General features: G+C 35.2%; 2 protein-coding genes and 2 long non-coding RNA genes across 15 annotated transcripts in view; 2 read left to right on the top strand and 2 right to left on the bottom strand.

Moving 5' to 3' along the window:
• Positions 1–9,405, bottom strand: part of LOC138122791 (phospholipid phosphatase 1-like) — a 28,495-nt gene extending 19,090 nt beyond the window's left edge. The window contains exon 1 of one of the 5 annotated variants that reach the window (XM_069037087.1): positions 9,124–9,405. In XM_069037087.1, the coding sequence (XP_068893188.1) occupies positions 9,124–9,180 (57 nt within the window). In that variant the 5' untranslated portion in view covers positions 9,181–9,405. Of the gene's footprint in view, positions 1–2; positions 49–72; positions 115–419; positions 568–2,917; positions 3,045–9,123 lie in introns of those variants that run through there. The other 4 variants (XM_069037091.1, XM_069037086.1, XM_069037088.1 and 1 more) reach the window with 4 other exon arrangements.
• The window catches only part of LOC138123654 (uncharacterized), a 145,668-nt gene that overhangs the window by 82,649 nt on the left and 38,104 nt on the right, over positions 1–24,915 (top strand). The window lies entirely within an intron of this gene.
• Positions 1–24,915, top strand: part of LOC138122588 (uncharacterized) — an 83,385-nt gene that overhangs the window by 50,549 nt on the left and 7,921 nt on the right. The window lies entirely within an intron of this gene.
• The window catches only part of brp (bruchpilot), a 44,302-nt gene continuing 35,351 nt past the window's right edge, over positions 15,965–24,915 (bottom strand). For 5 of the 8 annotated variants that reach the window (XM_069036820.1, XM_069036821.1, XM_069036822.1 and 2 more), the window contains 11 exons: positions 23,106–24,083; positions 22,904–23,056; positions 22,502–22,830; positions 20,329–22,447; positions 19,828–20,088; positions 19,594–19,778; positions 19,457–19,538; positions 18,690–19,178; positions 18,480–18,640; positions 18,274–18,421; positions 17,972–18,216 (listed from right to left, as the gene is read on the bottom strand). In XM_069036820.1, the coding sequence (XP_068892921.1) occupies positions 18,112–18,216; positions 18,274–18,421; positions 18,480–18,640; positions 18,690–19,178; positions 19,457–19,538; positions 19,594–19,778; positions 19,828–20,088; positions 20,329–22,447; positions 22,502–22,830; positions 22,904–23,056; positions 23,106–24,083 (5,010 nt within the window). In that variant the 3' untranslated portion in view covers positions 17,972–18,111. Of the gene's footprint in view, positions 17,065–17,971; positions 18,217–18,273; positions 18,422–18,479; positions 18,641–18,689; positions 19,359–19,456; positions 19,539–19,593; positions 19,779–19,827; positions 20,089–20,328; positions 22,448–22,501; positions 22,831–22,903; positions 23,057–23,105; positions 24,084–24,915 lie in introns of those variants that run through there. The other 3 variants (XM_069036824.1, XM_069036827.1, XM_069036823.1) reach the window with 2 other exon arrangements.

Genomic DNA, 24,915 nt, shown 5'->3' with positions numbered 1-24,915 from the left:
ACATACATATTATCAGTATCACTCAACTTATTGTACCTGATAGAACTTAACTAAGAGAAAAAATTAAGTTACCTCATTTATAACCACTTTGGCATCCATTGTTCTTACTTAATCCTCGCAACGCAAAATGACTAAGAGTACATAAAATTTTGTAACATAATTATTTACTGTGGGTTTATTTTAATCCCTAAAACTATTTATTAAACACACCACGAAAGTGCTTCGGTATTGTTTTTAAACGAACTAACCCGCCAGATTTCAAGGGTCAATTAATTTGACTAAACAGTAGTGGGTGAGGATATGAAAATTAAACGTAATCAGTAGGAAGAGTAAAAGGACTGCCGTAACCCATCGAGATTGTTATAAATGAGACACCTATTTAGTTAATTAAATATAATAATAAAGTAAACGGGTCTTACAATTCGTAAGGGAGTTCTTCGTTGAAATGTAAAGAAACGCAGACACTCTGTGAGTCCAGCATTTTTCATTTTGTTTACGTGGTTGTTAAACGAAGTCGTAAACACAACTAATTTATCTACAATAGAATTTACTGCCGACGCCTGCCGGAAGGAAATACGAAATGCGTAAAGAGGAGACTCTTGGGAAAACAGAAACACACTTAATTCGATGAATCGTTTTGAAATGTCATACAATCAAATCCACAAATCAACGAAATCGAAATTCACGTCTGATGTGAAATTAAAAATGACAGTGTTTAATTACCACACAGTGCAGATGCTATTATTTTTTGTGTAGGTACATCCATCACAGAGCGACATGGTTTACATATTATAAAATGATTATTTTATAAACACACCAAAACAAACATGTGTTTATGGCAGATGTAATGGACCTCTTGCACGAGCAGGATCCAACAATTTTTTGTTGTTATGGAGAAAATGTATTAATATAACAGAATAATAAATGTACGGATGGATGTTCATCCGATTTGTAAACAGATCAAATTTAACATCGATGGCCTCGTGGTGCGAGGTACGTGAACTAATTAAAAAAAATAATGTTTAATGAAACGGTTTAGTCATCGTTTTTAATTAGACCATTAAGGCAATGAACCCAGCTAAACATTAAATTTTTTGTGCGACGTGCTGAAAACTTTCCTGAAATTTTGCAATTTTTATCAACTGCGAAAAATCGAGATTGTAACAATCGTGAAAAAAGAAGTAGGTATGTATGTATTGGCATTTCAGAGATTTCTTTGACTGAAATACCGACTCAGAGTGCTAAAAAGGCTTAAGAAAAGTGTTTCAAAAATATTCTATTTGATCGTGTGGTGCTTTAATTGTGGTTGAATCAAAACAAGGTTTTACTAGTTTAGAAGTTTCATTTTTTTAGGTATACAAACGAGAAAGAACTACCAAAACATTCGTTTAATGACTGACACTTGAAGAAAAATTTTTTTTCTTATTAACCCTAAGCCTATAACTTAGAATTGTAAAAAATTGGCAAATTCGAAATAATAATAAAATATAAATTTTATTTTAATGATTAACATTTAGGTGATCAACAATGGTATTTATTACCTGTGTAATCGAGTAAAAAATCACTTCCTTGATGTGTACATTTCAAACAAAACAAACTATTGCATAACACTATCTAGTTGGACCTTTTATATATACTGTTGCTATCAGCAGAGCCGGATTTAGCACGGGGCAACCGGAGCGTGAACCCCGGGGCCTCCACAAATCCCCGGACACGTTTTTTTTTTTAATTTTTATTTATGGTTATGAAAGTAATAAAATATATTGATATTTTTATCCTATTGTTACCCGTGGGCCGTTTGGTTGCGGCCTTCAAGAACCACCCCCGCTCGTTCTTTTGTCGTGTTAGGACCCAACTTTCTAAATAGTTGAATGTTCCTGCACAAAATGCGGCTCTTTTAGAGCCTGACGGTCCGGGTAAACCGGCTGGGTTACGGAACGGCCATCTTTTTCGACGGGATGCATGTGCTACCCCGACGTTAATAAAGGCATCGGTCAAGAAATTTCGACACCGGCCCCGAAAATGAACTCGACAGTTCGACCGCTCCAGAGGGTCGGTGGCAACACTATGTCAAATTTAATATTTACGATTTATTTAAGGAAATTCTGTAGATACAATCGGAGACAAAAGTGAAAATTTATTGATAAATTAATGAAAAATATGTTTAATGACTGGAAATTAAATACATATTGTGATTATTCTTTAACGTACGACAATGCGTCCTTTAGTATATTCTGACACCGCGGTCTGGGATTGTCTAGAATTTTAGACATTTTTTATTGTATTTTTTAACCGAAAATAAAGAATATTATTGTTTTTACGTAACCGCACGTGGCAGTAACTCATTGTGGCCAATTAAAACTTGCAAATAACGTAACTTATTTTTGCAATTGACGATTCAATTTTTTTAATTAGTCATTTCAAGAACATTCGCCATTAATTTACAGGGACATAAAAAATGTTGTCAACAAATATTTCTCGAAAAAAAATTGCGAAAGAAACACATTAAGGTCTAGCTATTTAATTAAAAAGCAAAAATATGTTTTTTACTGTTCATAGAATTTTTAACCATATAATAAATACGCTTATTAAGGTTAATTGCAGAAGTCGTTCTTTACAGTTTATTGTTTTATTCTTTATCTTTGATTAATCTCCTATAATAAAGTACCTACTTACAAAAAGTCGTAAAAATCAAAGCACTATGTAATTATTGTGTGGTACTATCTTTATTTATTTCCAAATTTCTAAAACGTAAACAATAAACATTTGATTGTGAATGTTAATCATACGTAAATAATTTAATCTTTAATCTCAAGTTCTTAAGTCTCAAGGCTAGATGACCAACTGCACATGTGCTTACTCAGAGCAAAAGAATCTAATTGATCAATTCCGTGTATCTTTAATGTTGTATTCTCACCTTGTTTTCGAGGAATTAAGTCTAGAACGAAAACGAGAATTTTTAACGGAAATGTCAAATCCACCACTCCACTACACCTCAGAAGCTTCTTCCAGTGTTGTGTCTTGAGTGTTACTACTACTGCGGAAACTTATTTAGAATCATCCAACAGCGTACGGAAGAAGTAACTGTTTTAAATTAGAGTGAAGTGGAGAATCTATTCAGATATTATTATTTTTCTCTTTTCTCAGGAAGCTAAAGTTTGCCTTGTCGTGTAATGCTTACGTTAAGGTAAACTTATGTGGCAATCTCTATTAGAAGAATAAACAACATTCCCATGGGCAGTGGTGGAATGTGAGCTACTGTAAAACAATGCAATAATGCCTTAAGATGAGATAAACTGTCGTGTTGTTTAATACAATTTGTTAATAGGTGATACGTATGTTCTGAAGAAACCTCAGATGAAAGTTATTTACACCTGTGTTTTTTTTAAAAAACACCTGATGTTGGTGTCAGATTCGTCTGCAAGTGGAAATTAAATAAAGAATAGCGCAGAGTCCCAGACTAAACTGTGCTTAGTTTGATAATTCTCTACCAAGAAGTCGCGGTCTAGTTCAGCAAATTATTTCAAATCTGTTGGATACCTATTTAACGGATATTTTTTGATGTGGTTTTCCTTTTAAAATGCATTTGTTTCTGATGCTTTCGAAACACAAAACGCAGTTAATGTTGAAATTATGATTCATTTTGAGGTTAAGAATTTCAGTTGTTACTCAAGAGTGGTAATGAACTATCAGAATACAGAAAAAGGTTATTGAATAACATTGCAACAAATAACAATATTCATAAACAATTTCATGGTAGAATGTCAGGAATGAAACAAATATTAAACTAAAAGGGTTTTAAAACTATTTCTAGGTATACCTACATACATACTTAGTACTTACCTAATTAATTACGTAGGTATCTAATAGTTGAACATTTTTGTAAACTTTATATTCTATCTATTTTCAAATATAATATACAAAAACCACCAAATTTGATTTATTATAAAAACAAAAAAAAACATTAAAAAAAGGAATTCCTCTATGTATTGTTATTTTAACAGTTAAAACAGTTTAAGCTCACATTTGCTGTAAATGACAACTTCTTAAATAACAGTTTATTTTATTAACATTCATTAAAGTTAACTAAAGAAATGTTATTATGTATTTGTGAAAATTATGGAACGTCTATAAAATTAACTTTGGCGCACCTCTTTATCTAAGTACCTTTTATTCGTAGATACCTGTGTGGTTGTTTATTGGTAGAAAATATGTTTTTTTTTTCCTATAAATTTTTAGAGCTCCGACTGCTGCCCTCTAACTGCTTTGAAGAATTCCTTTTAATCTTTGGAGGAAGTGGCAGAATGCTTCAGTCGTTTGGTCACTACCTGAGAAGATTCAGGTAGAGCCGCAAGGGGGTTGAACAGATTTTCCACATGGCTAGCTAACTTGAACGCAAAATTAATTTTTGATTAGACTAGTCCTGAGTTGGATGCGTATAAGTCGTAAACTCGAGTTGTCATAAATTAGTAATAATCACCGTTTAACACCCACAAATGCAAGTTTCTTTTGTTAGAAAGAAACTTGTGCTAGACTCACGTTAATAAATTGGCCATCCTTGTTCTGAAAGCTGTGTGCAGGCGTAAGGTGAGAAAAGGTAATGTTTGGAAGATGCCAGGTAAGGGATAGTGGTCCTTTAGAGCAGACAATCTAAAAATATCAAGTAGGCTGAATTGCGCTCTATAAGCAGCATAACACTTCCCCGATGAAATGTTTTGGACGCACTGGAATCTGTCAGTGCTTCGGTTGTTTTATGTCTTAGCGGAATCGAATTGAGAAGCAGATTATAGATGTGTCTTTTCTGTCTTGATCACGTTTGGTTTGATTTATTTATGTTCAAGAATAATCTACTATATGTACTTCGATTTTTGAGTGATACTTTGCCTGAGTTACTGGACGAAGCTTAGATATCATGCAAAGAATGAGATGGCGTACCATCACATTATGCTCGCCAAAGTGATGGAACCAAAACTACCCTGAAAGGTGGACTGAACGAAACGGTTCAACACTTTAGCCGCCAAGATCTTCGGATTTAAATAAATACGATACAGATAAATTCAGTAGAAGACCTAACTGGACGAGTCGTGGCAGCTGGTGTTCAAATTCGGGAAGATCGTGAAGTTTTTTCAAGGGTGCGGAGGGCACAAGCGTGTATCACGAATCAAGGACAACATTTTCAGCATTTACTGTGAATAAGGTAGGTATGCTTAAAGCCTTAAAAAGTAAAATTGTTTTGTTCGTTTTTTCGACACAATTCAGTGTCAGTGTCAAATTTCTTGTGTGGTAATCGTTTTCGTTGTAGCTTTTTTACCGTTTCACTTTCGTTTGCTCTACATTAGCGTTGACCACGGGCCAGAATGAACTGAATTTTAAATTTTTAAATACGGAATTTCAGCCATCACAAATCGTCTTCAAATGTCTTGGTGGTTTACGGCTTAAAATATTTTCGCCTATTTTGATTACACCCTGTATAATATTTTTTTGTTTTTTAATAGATACATGTTTTAGATTTTATAATTCCTTGCAGCCTCTAAAAGAGCCGCATTTTGTGCAGGAACATTCAACTATTATATTTAGCAAGTTGGGACCTAACACTACAAAAGAACTAGCGGTGGTGGTTCTTGAAGGCCGCAACCAAACGGCCCACGGGTATAGTTTTCCCATTTATAATTTGGTTTTATGGCAGTCCAATTGTAATTATTAGGGGCTGGGGTTATGGTTTTGGCAATAGACGTGAAGATATTGTAGCCTGATCAGACAACAGATAACAGACCTTCTTTTACAGTCCTAGAATTTATGGCGATAGTTGCCTATTGTCGGAGTATTTAACTCCCTGACAACAGGGCTGGTAGTAAAACCAAATTAGAAATGGGAACACTATAACAATAGGATAAAAATATCCTTTTTATATAATTGATTCAAAAAATTGAAATTCACGCATATAGGGCATTCATTTTAAACGTTGGGTAAAGTTGTAAACACAAAACACCATAAATTACGAAAGCGGCAAATTTTCATTGTATCGGTACCGTAAAGTAGGAATCCCCATATAAAACTGTTACCACGTCGTACTTTCACCATCTTATCGACGAGCAAAAGAAAGAGACGTTAAAATATCCACAAGTAAAAAAAAATTAAAACACATTTTGTGATCAGTGACCAAAAAAATGTAAAGAGATTGCTGATTTTAAATAATGTATTTAACAAATAAGATTACTTAATAAAGAAATAAAAGTAATTAGTAAAGTATCCATTACACGTATCTTTTAAAGTAATTAAAAAATAAATAATAAAATACGTAAACAAATAAAAAATTAATCGTCATCTGAATCAAATTCACTAGATGATTCACCAGTATTGGCAACAAATGTTAATGGTTTCACTTGGTCTTCTAAAAGTTAATCTCGATGCCACCATTCTTTAATTTTGGACCCGAATATATTGAAAACAGTTTTAGATTCACTGAGTTTCGGACAAGTGTCAAAGCAGGCAAGTTTTATTACAAAACCCAACATTTAAAATGAATGCACTATAGTTATCTGTGCCTGAAGTGGGTCATTTTCTAACGTGTATTTTTTTTGCATTGTTAGTAAGATCGAAACCATAGAAACCATACAAAACAGTGTGTGAAATGCAATTTCACGCATACGACTATTTCTGTTTTTCATTTCACGCACTGTTTTTTATTAGTTACCTAGCAACATGGTCACTGCATTGAAACTTCAGAGTTCCTTCAAAAATTTGAATTTTTAATTTCAATTTTTTGAATCAATTATAGAAAAAATATTGTTTATATTTCGTGCGCGAAGATGTTTTTGTGCATTCAAAGGCTTATACTGCCTCGACCTTCGTCTCGGCGTAAAAGACCTTTTCATGCACAAAAAACACTCTCTTCGCGCACTTAATATAAAAATAACTATTAGTTCAATATATTTTATTAAGTACTTTCATAACCATAAATAAATAATTAAAAAAAAAATGTGTCAGGGGATTTGTGGAGGCCCCGGGGCTCTCGCCCCGGTTGCCCCGTGCTAAATCCGGCTCTGCACCTGGTCGTTGGCCCTAATTGGGGTGCGATTTTCTTCTGGCATCATGCGTTTAATGCAGCTTTTAATCAAAATAATGGACTGAAAATTCAACCCGTCTGATCTTATTACATTTTGTAGAACGTTGTGGAATACTTTAAAACAATAGATAAATTGTTAACGACTTTAAGATGGATTTTAATCACTTGCCATATAATGTACTATTAGATCTTAGGCATTATACATAGTATAGTAAACTTGTATAATTTTGAAGAGTATCTTTTCATTTGAATGGAACATGTTGCCTTGGTGTAAGGCCGACTTTAGGTGAAACACGTTGTATAACATGTGAAATTACAAATTGTTTAATACGTTTTCGTTGTTAAACTTTTCTGTTTTGTAGGTGCTGATGGATGATTAATCGTCAAATTGTCAATTGTTCAATATTTTATTCACATTGTTAAAACGAGACGGGTGACGATGATAAGAATTTTAACAATAGTTTTAAAAGAGAAAGCGATAATCGCACCGCTGCTGGTTATAAATAACTCTTATATTTATGTCGGTGTTGGTAATTTCGCCACTAAGCATCATTACGAGATTAAGATACAGGTAAATTCGCCACTACCATGCTAAGCCTACCAGTAATTTCGCCACTGTACTTCCCGGAATTAATCTACATTGTACACCTACCTGCCCATAAGGACGGCGCCTACATAAATATTTCTGTATCCTGTATCTGAGAGTCTGAGACAGGAAAACAAGTAAATGCATGTATGTGTATGGAAAAACAATTTATTATTTAAGATTACAATGGAAAGATTAATTCTTTATTATTATGTCGTTTTATCATATTATTTATACATTTTTGTCTGTCTCTGACATGCTTATTATGAATTTTTGCTACCAAATGTAGACTTTGTATTTTCACATAAGTGTCTATTTGAAATTCTTTCAGTTTTTCTAAAAACACAAATAAAGTTGGGTCAGGTGTCAGTAGTTACTTAAACCTACCCTTATTGGGTATGATCCTCAATAAAAATGTATTGAAAAATATTGGTGGCGAAATTACCGATGGGATTTTACTCAACGGGGATGAGCAAAATATTAAGGTAATTACGGTGGCGAGATTACCTGTCCCCATTTATGTTTAGAAATAGCAAATCTTACCTTAGTAAAATCATCATTTAATATTAGAATTCAGATTTAAAAGTGGTGAAACTAACATTGAGTGAAATTATGTCTCTTTTAAATTTTTCTATGCTGATAAAATACTAATTAAACTTTATAATTAAAAATTAAATAATAAACATAATATCTGTTATCAATTGTGTTTTACATTTAAAAAATCTGTGATTCATCATGGAACCTAACTAATATGTGTAACACAATAAATATATATGATTATTATTGATTAATCATTTAATCACTACAATATGTACAGTATACAAATCAATTTTGTCAAATATCTGGGGATTATCAGCCAAATGAAATAAGTTATCACATTACTAATAATTAAATAAATAAAACGTTTAATGTACAGCAGAACTGCTTAATACACAGGAATGTGGCAGTGAAAGTAGTGTTCTTGGAAAATTATGAGTTACTAGCAGACCATTAAGGTTGAATTTAAATCGTTACATATGAGTGTGTGTGAGTGTTTCCCTGATCCTGATTACCAATTAATTTTAATTTATCCTTGACGATTTTTTGTATCGTAAAATACCTACATATAATGAAATGAGTAGGTATTAAACAAAGCAAGATTTAGATGTGTCGAAATTTCATTGTGTGAGGGGCAGAGTTTTTACACTCCAATAATATGTTTTAGGAGGTGTTCTATAACGACATATCTACTCAACTAGAGCATACGTACACGAGTTTAACAACAAAATAAAATAATCAATCCAGCGGTTTGACAAGGTTTCTTGATAAAAAAGAAGTTAAATATTTAACAATTTGCTATTTTTATTTTAATATGTTATCAAATTTGATAAAAATATCGCAATTCTCGCTGGTCTATAACTACTGTATGAATTATTGTGGTTACGATTTCGAGCATAAATAACAACAATCGGTTGAAATAAATAATACTTACGTAGCACATGTCGCCCCTTATGCTATAAATTTCTTTGGGATTATAAACATTATTCATATTTACTTTAGAAAATGTTAAAACTGAACTTATAACTAGCCACTAAGAAGTTATTTGCACGAACATTCAGAAGCCAACCACGTGTTGGTCAACTAACAGGTAAACTGAGTTTCGAACATTCCGAGTATGACTAATAAACGAACGCACCATCCAGGTAGGACGGAATCATCTGTAAGAAGAATTCAAGAGTTATTGTTTCTGTGAAACCAACCGCAAGACTGGCGTGCGGCACCTTCAGACCTCGATTGAACCCTACCCATTACATTACTTTAAATTAAGTATTTAAGTGCTTTCTTCTGAGCTTATTCTCTTCTCTGTCCTCTAGCAGATACACAAACCCATGTGTAAACATAAAAACTGTTGACGAATATTGTGAGGAGAGCATGTGGTTGTACAGATAATGGAGTGCAGTTTAAAATAGCCACATTAATATAATGTCAACATGCAAGTCGGTAGTGTGGAGTCCAATTTGTCACATACTCGTACTATACAATAAACATGGGATTTTTTTTAACGGATATTGAGGTTGATTTTTATCGGTCGCATTTACATTGGCCAAGCCCTTATTGAAAGACTATAGTTTATTTTACTTCTTTATCAGTAAATCATTTTTTCGTTAGGCAAATACATAGTGTGTAACAGCTAACAGCGCGTTTCAAATGAAGGTAAAGGCAGGGAAAATAATTGTAACGTGTTTAATGACGTATGAATCATGAGTCATGACTCACAATTATGATAATGATGTTACTAAACGTGAATTATTTTCTAAAGGAAATTAGATTTTTTATTATATGCCGAGAATACCTAATTATTTCTACACTGAACATCTTTTTGGGTTGAGTCATAAAATTGAATTTATTTAGTGAAACTTACAGTGTGTCGCACTTGCTTGATATTTTCGTTATTATAACATATGTATTTTAACATATGTTACTGCTAATATGCTAAATCTGGTTTTATGCACAATACCCAGAGATTTTAATTAATATGCATATTAACTAATATCTCTCGATAATATGCATGCACCCCAGAGATTTCGGTGCGTATTTGAATGATATCTTTAAACTTTTAGTTATTATGCGTAAAACACTAAATTCTTCAGTTATTTATCTAAATAACTGAATTTATACACCTGTTATGCATAACCACTGAAAAATATACATAGATACTAAGTACCTACCCATTATTTTAACTCATGGAATAGGTTTATTATTTATTAACCCTATAAAAATAAAATACCTAATACTTTGAGACGGGGCAGACGTAAATTCCTCCGATTTCAACCCTCAAAGTGGAAAGTGGCAAATTGCTCCGGTGGTCTGTTCGGTACCTGAGAGGATTAACCCTTCAGTAGGCGCTTATTATTTTGACACACGAGTAAGCATGTATTTATTTTTTCTATCACGAATTGATTTCTTATAATTTGTTTTAACCAAATGGTAAGTACAGTTGCGAGCAATAAATCTTAGTCGTCAATGTCATTCTTTGACGCAATAGAAAATGCTCTATTATGAAACATTAATAATTGTATTTTTTTCCCATTTTTTTGACACTTGATTGACGTGAGTATAATCAGACGGAGATTTTTTTTAAATTTTTGATAATCTAACCAAATTTTGAAATGACATTGACGAACAAAATTTATTGCTGGCGACTGTACCTTAATCTATACTCTAACAAACAAACAAAAAATTTTAATCAAATTAAATTAGACAACATTGTTCAAATTTCAATGTCGGAACAAACATGCCATATTTCTGACAAGAAAAAATATAAAATTGTGTCATTCATATCGAATAAAAAAAAATCAATCAAATATGTCGTTCCTATCGTCAGTTATGATCGAGAGTGTATTCAAAAATTATTATTTTTGCAGTTTGTCCGAATTTTCCGACTTTCTTTTGTAATTGTGATGAATTTTTTTCCTGAAAACTTTTCCATGACCATAACGAACAAAACAAAAAAAGAACTACGCATATCCATCACAAAAACCCATAGAAAAAAGCATTTTCAGTTTTTCCCGAATTTTCTAATTTTCGGGGCAACTTTTCCAATTTTTTTTCACTAAAAACCTTATTCGAACTATTACGAACATTAAAAAAAAAAAGAATTAGCCAAATCGGTCAGCCGTTTTCAAGTGATACGCTTATCAAGAACACCATTGAGCTACTGCTTCACAGCACTCATTTGTATCTTTCTTTTAACATTTTATAACATTATGTAGAATTAATAGTGTGCTTTGAAAATAATTTTACGCTATACCTCAATAACTATTGAAATTTTATTACTCATATGAAAGATGAAAGGAATTTTCAACAAAAAATATGACTCAACAGGATTTACAGTGTTGGTCTGTGAAAAAAACAATTCCTGTTTACCTACTTCACTTTTTAGAAATAAATTAATATTAATGCACTGAGATTCACCACTGGTATTTACTGAGAAACAACACCGACAAAACTAAAAAAATTAATAGGAGAACAACACTTTAAATTGTTGTTTTAATGTACTGAATAATTATAAAAACTAGGGCATGCATTTTAAAGTATACAAACATCAATAATTTTCAATAATAATACACAAGAAAAAGTAATTTTGTCCTATTGTTTCCTTACTCAAACTATGACCAACAACTTTGTCATGTTGTTAATTATTGGTTAAGTATATGTTTTGCCTCACATTGGTAGTTAATTTGTTGACCTTTTTTGTTTAAAATCTCACTGTTCTGTACAGTGACTATCATCAAGGTGATAACGCATCTCAGTTCTCGAGAATAATTAGTGCAGAAAAATATAAACTATAAGTGTTAAAAAGTGGCGCAAAAAGTTTGTAAACCTAGCATAAGGTCGTTTCCAGGAAAATACATTTCAGACCAGGTCTGAAGAAGCTGACGGTATGACTAACGAAACATCAGCAGATTTTTATCGACCGGAAACCCACAATCTCATGGACAACGGCAGCGAAAGTCTACATTCGATTACGGAAGAGAGATAATTAGTAGATGTAGCTGTTTAAACTTTTATATTAAAAATAGAAATTTAGAATTGGGCATCAAAAAATAATGAACAACTGCAACTCCTTAGATGAAAAATGAATTTCTTAAAACCCGTAAAAGTGACTAACAAATATTTTGATTTGGCCATGACATTGATTGTGATACATGATATGTAACTCACAACTTTTGACCCCACCAAGTGAACCTTCACCAACAGTAAGAACTTGAGATCAGAGAAATTAGAAATCCAAGTTTTCAACAACACCATTCATTCGGTGGCAGTTAGGATTTTTCTCTCCAGCTAGATGAAATTTGGGGTATATTTTCAATTAGCAGTTATAAATAATATATGAAAAATATCCATCAGTCCATCATACGGAAAGTATTTTACTGTGCATAAGAACTGTCAGATATATCTACGCTTCTGGTAAATATTTCCTATTTAACAAACAAAATGATCGGCTGTATGCCCATAGTTCCCGACAAGTTTCTGAAAAAATATTATAAGATCAAGGATGGTCATTATCCCATTTTAGTGGGGTGTGTTTTATGACGGTGTGATGCCAATTTATTTCTGTTTAAAAGAGAAGAAAACCTCGCGATTACAACTGAACACTGATTCGCAGAGGGTTCTGAATTTTTTGAACTATAAACTATGGTTTGTTCTTGAGGAGATGGTTCAAGTATGTACTCTTCACAAAGTACGTGGCGTCAATTCCCCTTGATGTTCTACGTGTTACGATAGACGGATGACCTTTACAAGCTTCTATCAAAGCCCAAGGAGGAAGACGGTATTGCAAAATTTCAGTTGGTAATAAATTTCGTCAATTAAAAGTAATCATAAACAAATCATTTATTTAGTTATTAATTATTATTATTGTTATTAGAGCGGAATCATTTATTACTGATACGGACAGAACTACTACGACATCATTTTTAAGTTGATAAAGCAAGAAATTCTTCAAGTTGTACTATTACGATCATAAAATTTTGGACATCAAACTTCTGTCACATTAAAAAAATTACTCTAAATCATGCTTTATTAAAACTGTCACATGAAAGATGAAATTGTTGTCAATTTGACACCGGTTTAAAATATATTTTTTTTAATATGCGAGTACATTTGGGTATTTGTTTTGTATTTTTTATTAATTAAAACCTCGTTCTATACCATTTGTTTGATTTTTACAACTTTTTGAATATTTTCTCGGTAAATCTGACATTCACATTTTCAAAATTGACGCAATCAAAATTAATACATAAGGGTCGTTTTAGAATATATGACAGCACGATGACATTAGTGTCCAACATTTTTTGATCGCAATAGTACCTAGTACAAAGGAACACATTATTCATGTTTTGTTAGAAAAATTAATGACAGCGAAATAAACGATTGTGGATAAGTATGGCAACTATGTAGGTACGAAAATTTATGTGGCAACTCTGTAGGTAGGATAGAGTTGACATTTCTTTGACGGTTCATAGTCGCGCAATTTTGAAAATTGTCAACTCAACATGCAATGGTATAAAAAAAATCAAATGCACGTCTATGAAATGTGATACAAATGACAACTATACCCCTCCCACAACAGTTGCCACATAAATCTTCGTACATAGTTGCCATACTTATTTATCTACATTCATTTTGAATCACCCAATATAATAATCAGTAACGACCCCACTAGAAATAGCGGGGTTGTGTTTCATCCTGTAGGTACTTACCAGTGTTGATAAATCATGGAAGTTCCAATTACAAAACTCTACAAAACGAAAAACAAAACATCAGTGCGGTTATAAAATATAACAGCACTAATGTTGTCCTGTAAAAGAAACAAAGTAAGTATGTAATAAATAAGACACAAGACAACAGTAATTTATTTATACAGGGTGTCTCACAGAGTATGGTATATATTCAAATCCTGCATTATGCAAACCCTGAACGTATCTTTAACCGTACTATGCCGGCCAAAAAAATTTGGCCGTCATTGTCTATCAAATCAAAAAAAAAAAATTGTAATCCGTACTTTATTGTCATCATGATTACCGTCTTAATTACGAACGTTATTTTTTGGGTGGTAAATTTCAAAACTCAAAATTATTTTGTCATTTCTACTACACAGAACGTTTACCTCAGGTTATCTATGTACGATTGCTCTAATTTTGTTCATTCGTATCGAATTTTTGGAATGTCTGAGCTTCAAACAGTTTAAATTGATTGTCAAAATGACAAGAATCGAAAGTGGGGTTACGATCCTAAAGGTTTATTTACATTTTATTTGAATGTCAAGAAAGTGACGGCCAAAATTTATTGGCCGCCATAGTATTTATTGAAAACAAAAATTCGTGAGAAAAAAAAATTGACATTCAAACCACTGAAATGCATTATTGAGGACCGCTGACATTGGTATTAAAAGTGATGAATAAAAACGGGAAAAGAAATACACAAATAATGCATAATCTACACTCTACACTCAACGTCGAAAAAACTAAGTTTTTATTTGTTGGACGTACAAATGATAAGCTCACCTCATTCAACAAAATAAAAAAGTACTTAGCGCGACTTTGACATTGACCCAATTCTAAACAGTGGCCACATTTACAAAATTTTCAAATTGCTCTTGTACCCACACGGTTAAATTTAGGACACTGAATTTTTTTTGAAGAAACTTCACTTGCGGCTCAACTACAGGTTTAAATACGGGGTCATTATAAATGTTTGTAACAACTAGTGGGCGTAGCGGCGCACCTACGATGGTACATACAATCATTTATAATGACCCCGTATATAGTACACTCTGTGAGACAGCCGGTATAAGGCCCGTATTTTTTTTTTTTTTGGTGAAAATTTGAGATTTTTTTGCCTTGTAAATTCGATCGCCCAAAAAATAATACATATTATGTGATTGTTAAATGCTTATTTATAACAGAATCTTGGAAGGTGAAAAGTCTCATTTTTTCACTTTCCGCAGTCGAGTCCTTCTCGATTCTATTACATTGTTTGTACTTATGAACCTTGTAGCACAATATAAAAAAAATATGGTAATTGTTCACTTTAACTACTTCTGGAATTTTCGCGTTTTTTCTGGCTAGACAGCCTCAGGGCGTGCTCCTAGATCGTGTCCCACCATTCAAACCTTGTGCAAATGCCTTTTTTTTTCTCTCTTGTTGCGTTTCAAGGTCGCACCAAGTCTTAGTATAACTAAAGGGTAAGGAAAATTTTCATTTGCACAAAGTTTAAGTGGTGGGAAACGATGTAGGAGGACGTCCTGAGGCTGTCTAGCCAGAAAAAACGGGAAAATTCCAGAAGTAGTTAAAGTGAACAATGACCAAAAATATATATTTTACCCTACTTGATTTATAAGCATAAATTCTCATTACATTCATTGGGATCACCCGTTTTGACTGGAATTTTAAATTAAATTTTATAAAATAACTTAAAATTGTGAAGTGGCGGGTGCTAGGTACTTTCATTATTCTGCAAATAGCAGAATGTTAGATTACTTTACAATTATTGTTTCTATAATAATTTCGAAGATGCAACTTGAAGGATAAGTAATAATAAGTAAGGATAAGAGGAGTGATAAAGGAAAGAGTCAGACAGAGATCTTGTACAATGTCTGTTCCAAATAGTTTAACAAAGTTTAAGTATGTAGCATTTACTCGTTCCATTTGTTTCAGTGATCTGCTGTTTTGGCATGGTAGCATTGAATGTCAGAAGCCTTGAACCCGTCGTTCTAAATTCGAGTCGGTCGTACTCGTCAGTAATGTAGCAAACAGACAAGACAGTAGTTGTTTTTGTATCACTTTCTTTTCACACTTTCGTACATCGTTCTTAACATGTTTTTACAACAGCGTGACATAAATAAATCAGTACCAACTTAAGAAAGTAACATGAACTACTTAGACTAGTTTTTCTATACATTTTAAAATGTAAGCAAACCGTTAACGGTTTCATTTGACAGCCCTCATGGGGTAATTCGGAAGCACACATGGCATCTGAAGGGTTCCGACTTAAGTGGTTGATGAAGTGGCCAACGAATTGCTTACATCGTTAAAATATCAACTGCAGACGAAATTATTTCGTACAACGTCTGACGTACTCAACAATTAACATTTATTATTGTAACTGCTAACAATTTTATCCATCCTATTCCAAGTTCCAAATTTATTATATATAAAAAGCAATTTGATATAAGTTTGGATGAGATATGTTAGGTGACATTAAAGTGGTGAGGTTTCGATGAGTATCGAGAGGAAGAGATGATATTATGCCATCAAATAAATGTATTAAATGTGTTATTATTATTCAGTTCATGATACACGCCATGTGCTTAGTATTAATAACGAGACATACAATGCATAAAGAGCAAACTGTAAAAGAAATTTCCAGACGTAGCTCGATCCTGTCGCCAAATGATGCGGTTTGGCCTCAATCGGAAACGAAACGGACAAACCACGCTTTAGTACGGAAGAAACAAATCAAACAAATTATTTACATCAAAACCCCTCTGATAATGAAATTCATTTCTTTTATAATCGTGACTACCCTAACTATACATCATAACCGTTATTACATACTTATTGTGCTTAGTTTAATATTTGCCATAATATACTTTAACACTGATGGATGAAATTTTATTAGAGATTAAGGTTAAATTCGCTTAACAAATTTAGGGTGCACTGGTCCGGGACTCCGTTTTAGGAACCCTCTTGAAGTACGATGAAGGACGTTCGCACGGGCTGTTCGAATTCCTTCGAGATTTCAGTTTTTGTGGATGGACAACGAAATAGAAGAGGAGGAGTGGAGAATCGCGGACCACCGCATACAACCCTAATATGCGGGCACAAGTAGAAACGAAACCCGCATGTTCGCCCAACCAGTAGATGTTCTAAAAGCGACACGGAAGAGAATTAATGAATAGAGTTAATAATTAATTAAATGTGCGTTTGCGCACTTGGTCTCTCGTCTATCTACTCTTGTAAATCCTAACCGCTACATTCGGATAGACACAACGTGGAGAAGCTGGCTGGGCGCACTATGTACAGGGGCTCTCAGACGCTGTTTATTTATGATAATGGCACGAGATGGCAGTGTTGCTCGGCCTATGATATGATAATGAATGTACAAATTGATATACAAGGCATTTGAAATTATTTACTCCGAACATTTTTGATGACAAATGTATAATACGTATTTGCATGGATAAATACAATATTTCATTTGTACTCAAAGTATAACATACCAGCTTTTTACAAAAGAGGAGGCGCTAAAAGGGCCACCGTTTGCAGCGTTCGATTTTCGTTTTTAAAATACTTACACTAGCGGAATGTGAACGAACGCTTGCGGGAATGTCTGAACCAATAGGTACCTACTTATTCGTTTAATCCTCTGAGACAACTGTTTCGTGTATCGACGAAAAGAAATTTATACTCGTGAGAAGCCGCAAAGGGTGGCGGAAATTCACACATACACGCACAGCGCACTTATAATGTAATCGGACTCGGGTCGGCCGCATCGACTAACAAGATATAGTTTACAATTTCTAAAATTAGTCAAAATACAAAATTATAGCCGCTTTACAAGAGAGCACGTGTTCCAAATGATAGGTCTCAAATTGCAGAGTAAAAGAACTAAATCACGAAACATTAATTCGCTTAAATTGAGTGTTTTTATCGTGTACACCGACAAAGGCGGCTGATGTTTCAGTAACACAACCGAACTACCGAAAACAATTCTGCCCCATTCCAATAATTATTGTCATGTCTAAACTCGAACAGGTAACAATAATAAACTAACACATTCACAATGTTTATGTGGTACTTAATACAATTTTACAGGCAGTGCTTCTGTAATAATGGCGGAGACCGGATAACGGTCGCCTATAAATACTCCTTATTGCTGAGATCATTGGAATCTTTGGTAATTTGGTTTTAGTTCAAGTAGTGTCAAGGGAATCGGTTTGAGCTTCGTCTTCTTCTTGAAAACAATAAAAGGACCTCTCGTCTTCGTCTGTCTCGTTTAATGAAACACTCAACTCGTTCTGCAAAACGTTCACGTCAAGTAAACGACGACAATTTGTTCAAATTTTAACCGGCACCTCTTTCTTAAGTCGTTCGACCAGTCTTCGTTTGTCCGTTCGAAGACGATCAGCTTCGTCGGCTTGCCTCGCGCTTCTTATCCCCGACATCTCCAGCAGTGCTAGGTGGGCATCTTTTTCACTAATCGCAGATTCCAAAGCTTCCCTCCTGCAATCAGTCATTTTTTCTCTCGACACGTGCAAATACATATTTCAAAGACAGTTACTTCATCTGGGCAAGTTCTTGGAGATGTTCCTTTCGTTCAGCAACGAGCTGGGAAAGTTTTAGTTCGAGTTTACTCATCCTAGAAACATATGGACGACACGAGTGACATCGCATTGCTTGAGCAGCTTGAAGTGATAATAATCTTTGTTCCAATTTTGACACCTAGAAAAAAAACCATGGGAAACAAGTTCAAGCAACAAAACAAAACTACCTTCTCGAGAATTTGTTTTCTCTTCTTTTCCTCTTGATGCAAAACTTCCTCCCGCTTGGTGGATATTATCATGCTTTCTCTCAGAGCGTCTTCTAATTCGGCAATTCTTGAATCTTTTTCTTCCGCCAGTCTTGCCATTTCTTCTACATCTTCATCGGTCGGCAATGGATTTGCTTCTAATCCTTTTAATTGTTCTCTAAGTTGTAATATTATGTTTGATTTTTGATCAATCTCCTTCTGGAGTCTTCCCACATCATCTACTTTGACGCAAGCGCCTTCGAGATCGCTAATTATGGCGTCTTTGTTCACCAGTTTAGTTTCCAATATCCGTAATTCATTTTTGTATTCCTTCATGGTTTGCTCGTAAGAATCCAGCGCGTCTTCCAATTCAACGATGTATTTTTGTTTGGATAACAGTTCTCCTTTAATATCAAGTTCAGAATCTTTTTCTTGTAAATCGAAAATTACAAGACCCTCGTCTTTATTTACCTAATTTTTACAAAACGAACAAAAACACATTAACACTATACAAAACGGACAAAGCATTAAGATTGCTCAAATTAAGAAAGTCGACATGGATACGTGGTAATAGGAATGAGGCAACATTGTATTGTATGAATAAATTTGAAAAGACTAGAAAAAGCTTTTGAGGAAGCCAGCGGGACCCGCCTAACGTAGCACAACATACATACGAATCCAGATCAGAAAGCAAGAAATTTTCAACAATTCATTAGTATCGGATTCATCACTACACAAATAGATCTCACCTCTTCCTTTTTTCTTTGTTCTTCTAATTGTGCATTTACTTGCTGTTGGCTTTTCAGTTTGGCCTGTGCATTCTTCAGTGCCCTTGATAATTACCAAAATTACAACTTGTCGCGTTAAAATTTAAACCTCAACTTACTGCTGTAAATCCATAATTTGCTTTTCTTTTGCATTTTGCTCTTCTTGACTCATTTGTACCAACTGTAACAATCGTTCCATTTCTGCAGCAGATCTCTTTGATTCTTCCTGGGATTTTTCCAAATTCTTTTCGGCTTCTGCTAACTTCTTGTTCAGTTCTCCAGCTGCAGCCGCACTCCCACCAGCCTTGAAGATAAAAAAACATTATAACGTAAAAATATATTTTTAATTTTACTTTTTGTAAGGATATTTCTAATTGGTCCATGTGTTCTTTCCTCTTCTTCAACTGTTTATCTAATTCTGATAACGCTCTTTCTTTTTCTTCGACCTGCCTGTGTTTGCTATCTGTAGCTCTCTTTTGTTCATCTAGTTGCTTTTTGAGCTCTTCATTACGTTTTCTTTCGTCATCTAGTTGTCTCTTCTGTGCGGATAGATCTTCGGGTCCCCTCTGGGCACCAACACTTTGCAGTTTCTTCGTCGTTTCGTGTAGCTCAAGCTGCAATTAGGTCTCGTCATGACAAAACAATTTTGAGCTTTATACACGTAAGCGTAACATCAATATTAATAATAGTAGAAACAATCAAGGAAAAGGTCAATTAGAAGGATTCACATGTTAAAATAAAACAAAGATTTAGCAAAAAAATAAATAATAAAATTTAAAATAATAATCTATAGTTAAATAAAAATTCCAAGTCGCAACATTGGCTACTTTAATGTCGACTGCAGTTTTACCAACCTGATTCCTTTCTAATTCTTGCACTAGCATCTCTAGTTGCGACTGCAGACGTTCCTTCTCAGTGGTACTATTTTTGATTTCTGCTTGGGCTTTTTCTAATTCTTTTCTTAACCTAGCGACCTCTTTGTCGTCTTGAATGGGCGGTTGAATACCTTTTTCTTTTTGATACTGTGCCATCTGTTGTAATTGTTGTTGGAGCTGTTTTTCCATGACTTGTATACGTTTTTGTAAATCTTGGGCAGTTTTTTCAGCTTGGTCAGCTCGGTTGGTTTCTTGTTCAACAACTTTTCGCCACTGTTCCAATTCAGAATCGCCACGAGCACCCGACTCTTGTAACCTCTTTTCTGCTTTCTCCGCACGTTGTTTGTGCGTTTCCCTTTCTTTCTGAACGTTCGCCAGTTGCTGTTGTAACTTGGTAATTTCTCTGTCGCGATTCTCGAGGATCTCCTTTGTTCCACGCTCCATATCTTGCAACATCTTCTTTTGTTCAGCCTTTAAGCGAGCCACCTCTGTCTTGTGTTTTTCCAATTCTGCTTCGCTCTGATTTAATTCCTGCTGGAAGTTCATCAGCATATCTTGAGACTTTTCTAATTGTATAACGAGTTGATCTCGTTCCATCGTCAACTGTTTTATATCTGCTTCGTACTTAATTATTTGTTTCTCGATCGAATCACCCTGTCGTCCTTGCTTGTCCAGTAGTGACGCCATTTTTTCTCGTTCTCGTGACGCTTGAGCTAATTCTTGTTGCAGTTTAACGATAGTTTCTTGCGCTCTGTGATCCATACTTCTTCTCTGCGTATCAAGACCGCTCCTGACTTGTTGCAATTCTGCTCGTAACACATCGCGTTCTTGTTCCATTGTCTTCCAATCTAACTTATCTCTTTCAATTCGCTCGTGCATGCGAGCTAGTTCGTTTGCCATGCGTTCAAACTCAATCTTGGTTGCTTCATTAGTTTCTAAAGCTTTAGCTAAATGCAATTGGGATTTCTCTAATTCCTGTGCCAGTCTTCCAGCTTCCAATTCGGTAGCATCTCTAGCTTGAATTGCTTTCTCTAGTTTTTCTTTAAGGCGTTCGATTTCTAATCTTTCATCGTTTCTGACCTTGTCAGCGGCCAGAGTTTGACGGCGTTCAGCCTGAGCTAATTCTAGACGCAATTTCTCATTCTCCTTCTCATATTTCTCAATCTGCAGCTTCAATTTGTCATGTCGGTCGCGCAACTTCTCACATTCGATGACAGCACGTTCCAGTTCGTGGCGCTGTTTATCTTGACCGCTTGAGACCTTGGCGACTTCTTGTCTCGCCAGATCGAGTTGCATCGTCACCTCGTGCAATTTAGTCTCCAGTTGTTGGTTGCTACTTAACGTTCGTTGCAACTCGTCTCTTAATCTGTCCAGTTCGGCACTCCTTTCTTTCTCTTGTTCGTAACTGTACTTGCCTCTTGTGCTTTCAGCCAAAGCTAAGTCTTTCCTGGATCTGTCAAGATCAGTCAGAGTTTTGTCGAGTCTTTCTCTCAACCTTTCGACCTCGGCTCGTAATCGGTCGTTTTCTTCCTTAGTTCTGTCATCTCTGTCATACTTGGAATATCGACTTGTACCTGTATTGGTCTCTCGCAGGGCGTCGTATTCGGCAACAATTTTGCGGAATTCATTTTGTAATTTGTCGTGTTTGTCGTGAGCCTTTTCTGCTTCGACCTGGAGTCTCGCGATTTCTTCCTGACTCTTTTCATAACCTGCTTGTGCTTTGCCACTTTGTGCGTGAGCGCGTTCAACTTCGTACTGAAGTCTTTCGTTATCTGATTGGAGTTTGTCTTTTTCACTCTGCAGTCTTCTAATCTCCAACTGGGATTTCTCGTACCGTTCTCGTACCATCTCCACGTCTAAGCCTAGGCGTTCTAACTCTTCCTTCGATTTTTCTTCCATCTCCTTGGATCTGCTCAACTGAATAGACGCTCTGTCGTATAGCTCTTGTGTTCTCTGTAGCTCGTCTTGAACTTTACGTTGGTCCTCTCTTGTTTTCGTAGCTAGTAACTGTTGTTTTTCTACTTCTAATTCGAATCGATCTTTCTCGGCTTGGACTGTATCTAATTTATTCTGAATTCTATAGAGGTCACTCTGGGATCTAAAGAAAAAGATATATTGTTAACATTCCTACGATCTACCTCTACCTACTCACCTGTCGTATTTTTCCAAAACTTTTTCAAACTCTTTATTCATATTTTCCCTGTCATCTATTGCCTTCTGCGAGGCGTATATTGCTTTTTCTAATTTCTCTTTCAGGATGTCGATCTCCGCGTATGCATCATCTCTTTCTATCTGCAGTTTCTGTTGCTGCATGTGAGCCTTTTCCCATCTTTCCTTGATAACATCTAATTCATGTTCAATATCAGCCCTTTCTCTTTGCGTCTTGCTTATTTGGTTCAGTTGTATTTCTACTTTTTCCTTAAGTTTTTCGCAGTCATCTTGATACGCGTCCTTTTCTTTTTGTAGACGTGTTATAGCCATCTGCAAAATGTTATTAAGTACTGGTGCTATAAACTAACAATCGCATGGAATGAAGGAACAAGTGAGAAAATACCTGACATTTTTCGTATTTGTCCCTAAGACGATCTGCTTCTAACTGTGCGGTTTCCCTTTCTTTCTGTATACGAGCAGACTGGCCTAGAGCCTTGTCCAACTGCGACTGGATGTTCTCTAAATCGTATCCTAGCTTTTCCTTCTCCAATTGTATCTAAAAAAACGCAATTACAACAGTTTCCTTTAACGATCTGTTCACATACTCTTCTGGTCTCCCCAACTGACTTGTCTAATTTTTCTTGTAGTTTGTCTACCTCTGTCTGTGCTTTGTCTAGAGCGTTCTGTAGTTTGTCTTGTTGTAACTGGGCCTTTCCCAAGGTCGCCTGTATACGCTCCAGTTCTTCTCGAGCCTTCTCCAGTTCTGCATACGCTTTGTCCTTGTCCGCGTGCAATCTGGCTGTGGTAGACTGTGCTCTCTCCAGCTCTTCGCGAAGGCTGTCTTGTTCTTGATGTGAATTCTCTAGGCGTGCCTTGAGGCGGTATACTTCCCCCTGTGACTTCTCCAGTTTTTCTTGTAGCGCTGTTGCTTCGGAGCGGGCTCTTTCCGCGTCGGCCTGTGTCACTCTTAATTCTGCCTGGCATCTCCTCAAGTCGGAAGATGTCTTGTCGACGCGTTCCTGCGCCCTGTCCAATTCGTGGGAGCTGCTGAACGTGTTCCTGCCGAATGTTGTTTGCGTTCGTTCGTTATCCTGCCTAAGCCGTTCATTATCCTGCCTCAACCGTTCATTCTCCAACTCCAGGCGAGCCAGTCTTTGTCTGGCTTGCTCCCAGTCGGCGCCACTGCGACCCACTTCTATTGCGGCTTTATCCAGTTCGGCTTTGGATTTACCCAATTCTGACTGGGAACTTTCTAATTTCGACTCGAGCCGGTCTCTGTCATTTTGGGCTCGTTCCAAACGTGCAGTCAATTTTTCTACTTCGCTGTTCAAGGCGTGGATTTTCATTTTGTATTCGGCTATTTCACGTTCGTGCAATTCGCGTTCCTCTTGCTTTTCTTGCTCTGCACGGTCTCTTTGCTCGCGTAATTGATTCATCTGCTTCTCTTTATCACCGATCGCTTCTTCCAATGATGACAATGCGCCTTCGGAAGAGCAATGGTGCGCTTGCATCGCAGACAACCTGGCTCTGGCCATGTCGACCTGGTTGTCTTTTTCCTTTAGTAGATCTTCGAGGTTTTCGACCTGTTCATTATTTAAGGGACATTTTTAAACATTTTTCTTTCCTCAACACTGATACACCAACACCGTTGATAAAATGAGCGACACAGATGGCAGCAGAAGAATTTTTGCAAAATCATACGATAAATCATTTTTTTAAACATCAAAATTCCAGATGACATGCTGAGATCTACGTAAATTGTTCTCTCACGTGTGTTGCTTGCAAATTCTCTAAATGTAACAGTCAGTCACGTTCTGTTACAGTACAAAAACAATGTCAAAAATGATAAAATCATATGCGTTCTAAAGTTTTATGTTAAGCGTGTTAAATATCAATTCGTGTTTTACTTAAACACTGTTAACAATTTCCTGAAGAGTGGCAAAAAATCATGCGTATTATGTTTTACGAGGTCATTGTATCCCGTGGAAAAATAGAGAAACAATTTGAAACTTGTCAAGGAGTACCTTGAAATGGTTGACAAGTTCAAGACTAGAATGAACAGGAGAGAAAATAATACTTATAGGATAAAAAAGTTAATGATGTAAACGTCATCGATCACTCTATGGAATTTCTGTTAAGACGAAAATAAGATCCTATTAGTTACAAAATGCATAAAATAAGTCGCATTAATCTTATTATGAAGGAACTGTCGTTTGGAGCGTTAGAGCTTTTAACCAACGAACGACTAAACCAAATGTCATTGGCGCAATTTGGTGTAAGACACATTTGGCGAAAACAAGAGAACAACTCGAGCCTTGAGATTAACGTCTCTAAATGCAGAAAAAGTGTTGTTTGAGAATCTGAATAAAACTGGAATTTTGAACTAAGTGTAGATTTGATGCAATATTTGGACAC

Source organism: Tenebrio molitor, chromosome 2, assembly GCF_963966145.1.
Source record: "Tenebrio molitor chromosome 2, icTenMoli1.1, whole genome shotgun sequence".
NCBI classification, from domain to species: domain Eukaryota; kingdom Metazoa; phylum Arthropoda; class Insecta; order Coleoptera; family Tenebrionidae; genus Tenebrio; species Tenebrio molitor.
Note: the sequence above shows the minus strand (reverse complement) of the source record. Positions and strands in the feature narration are given on the sequence as shown.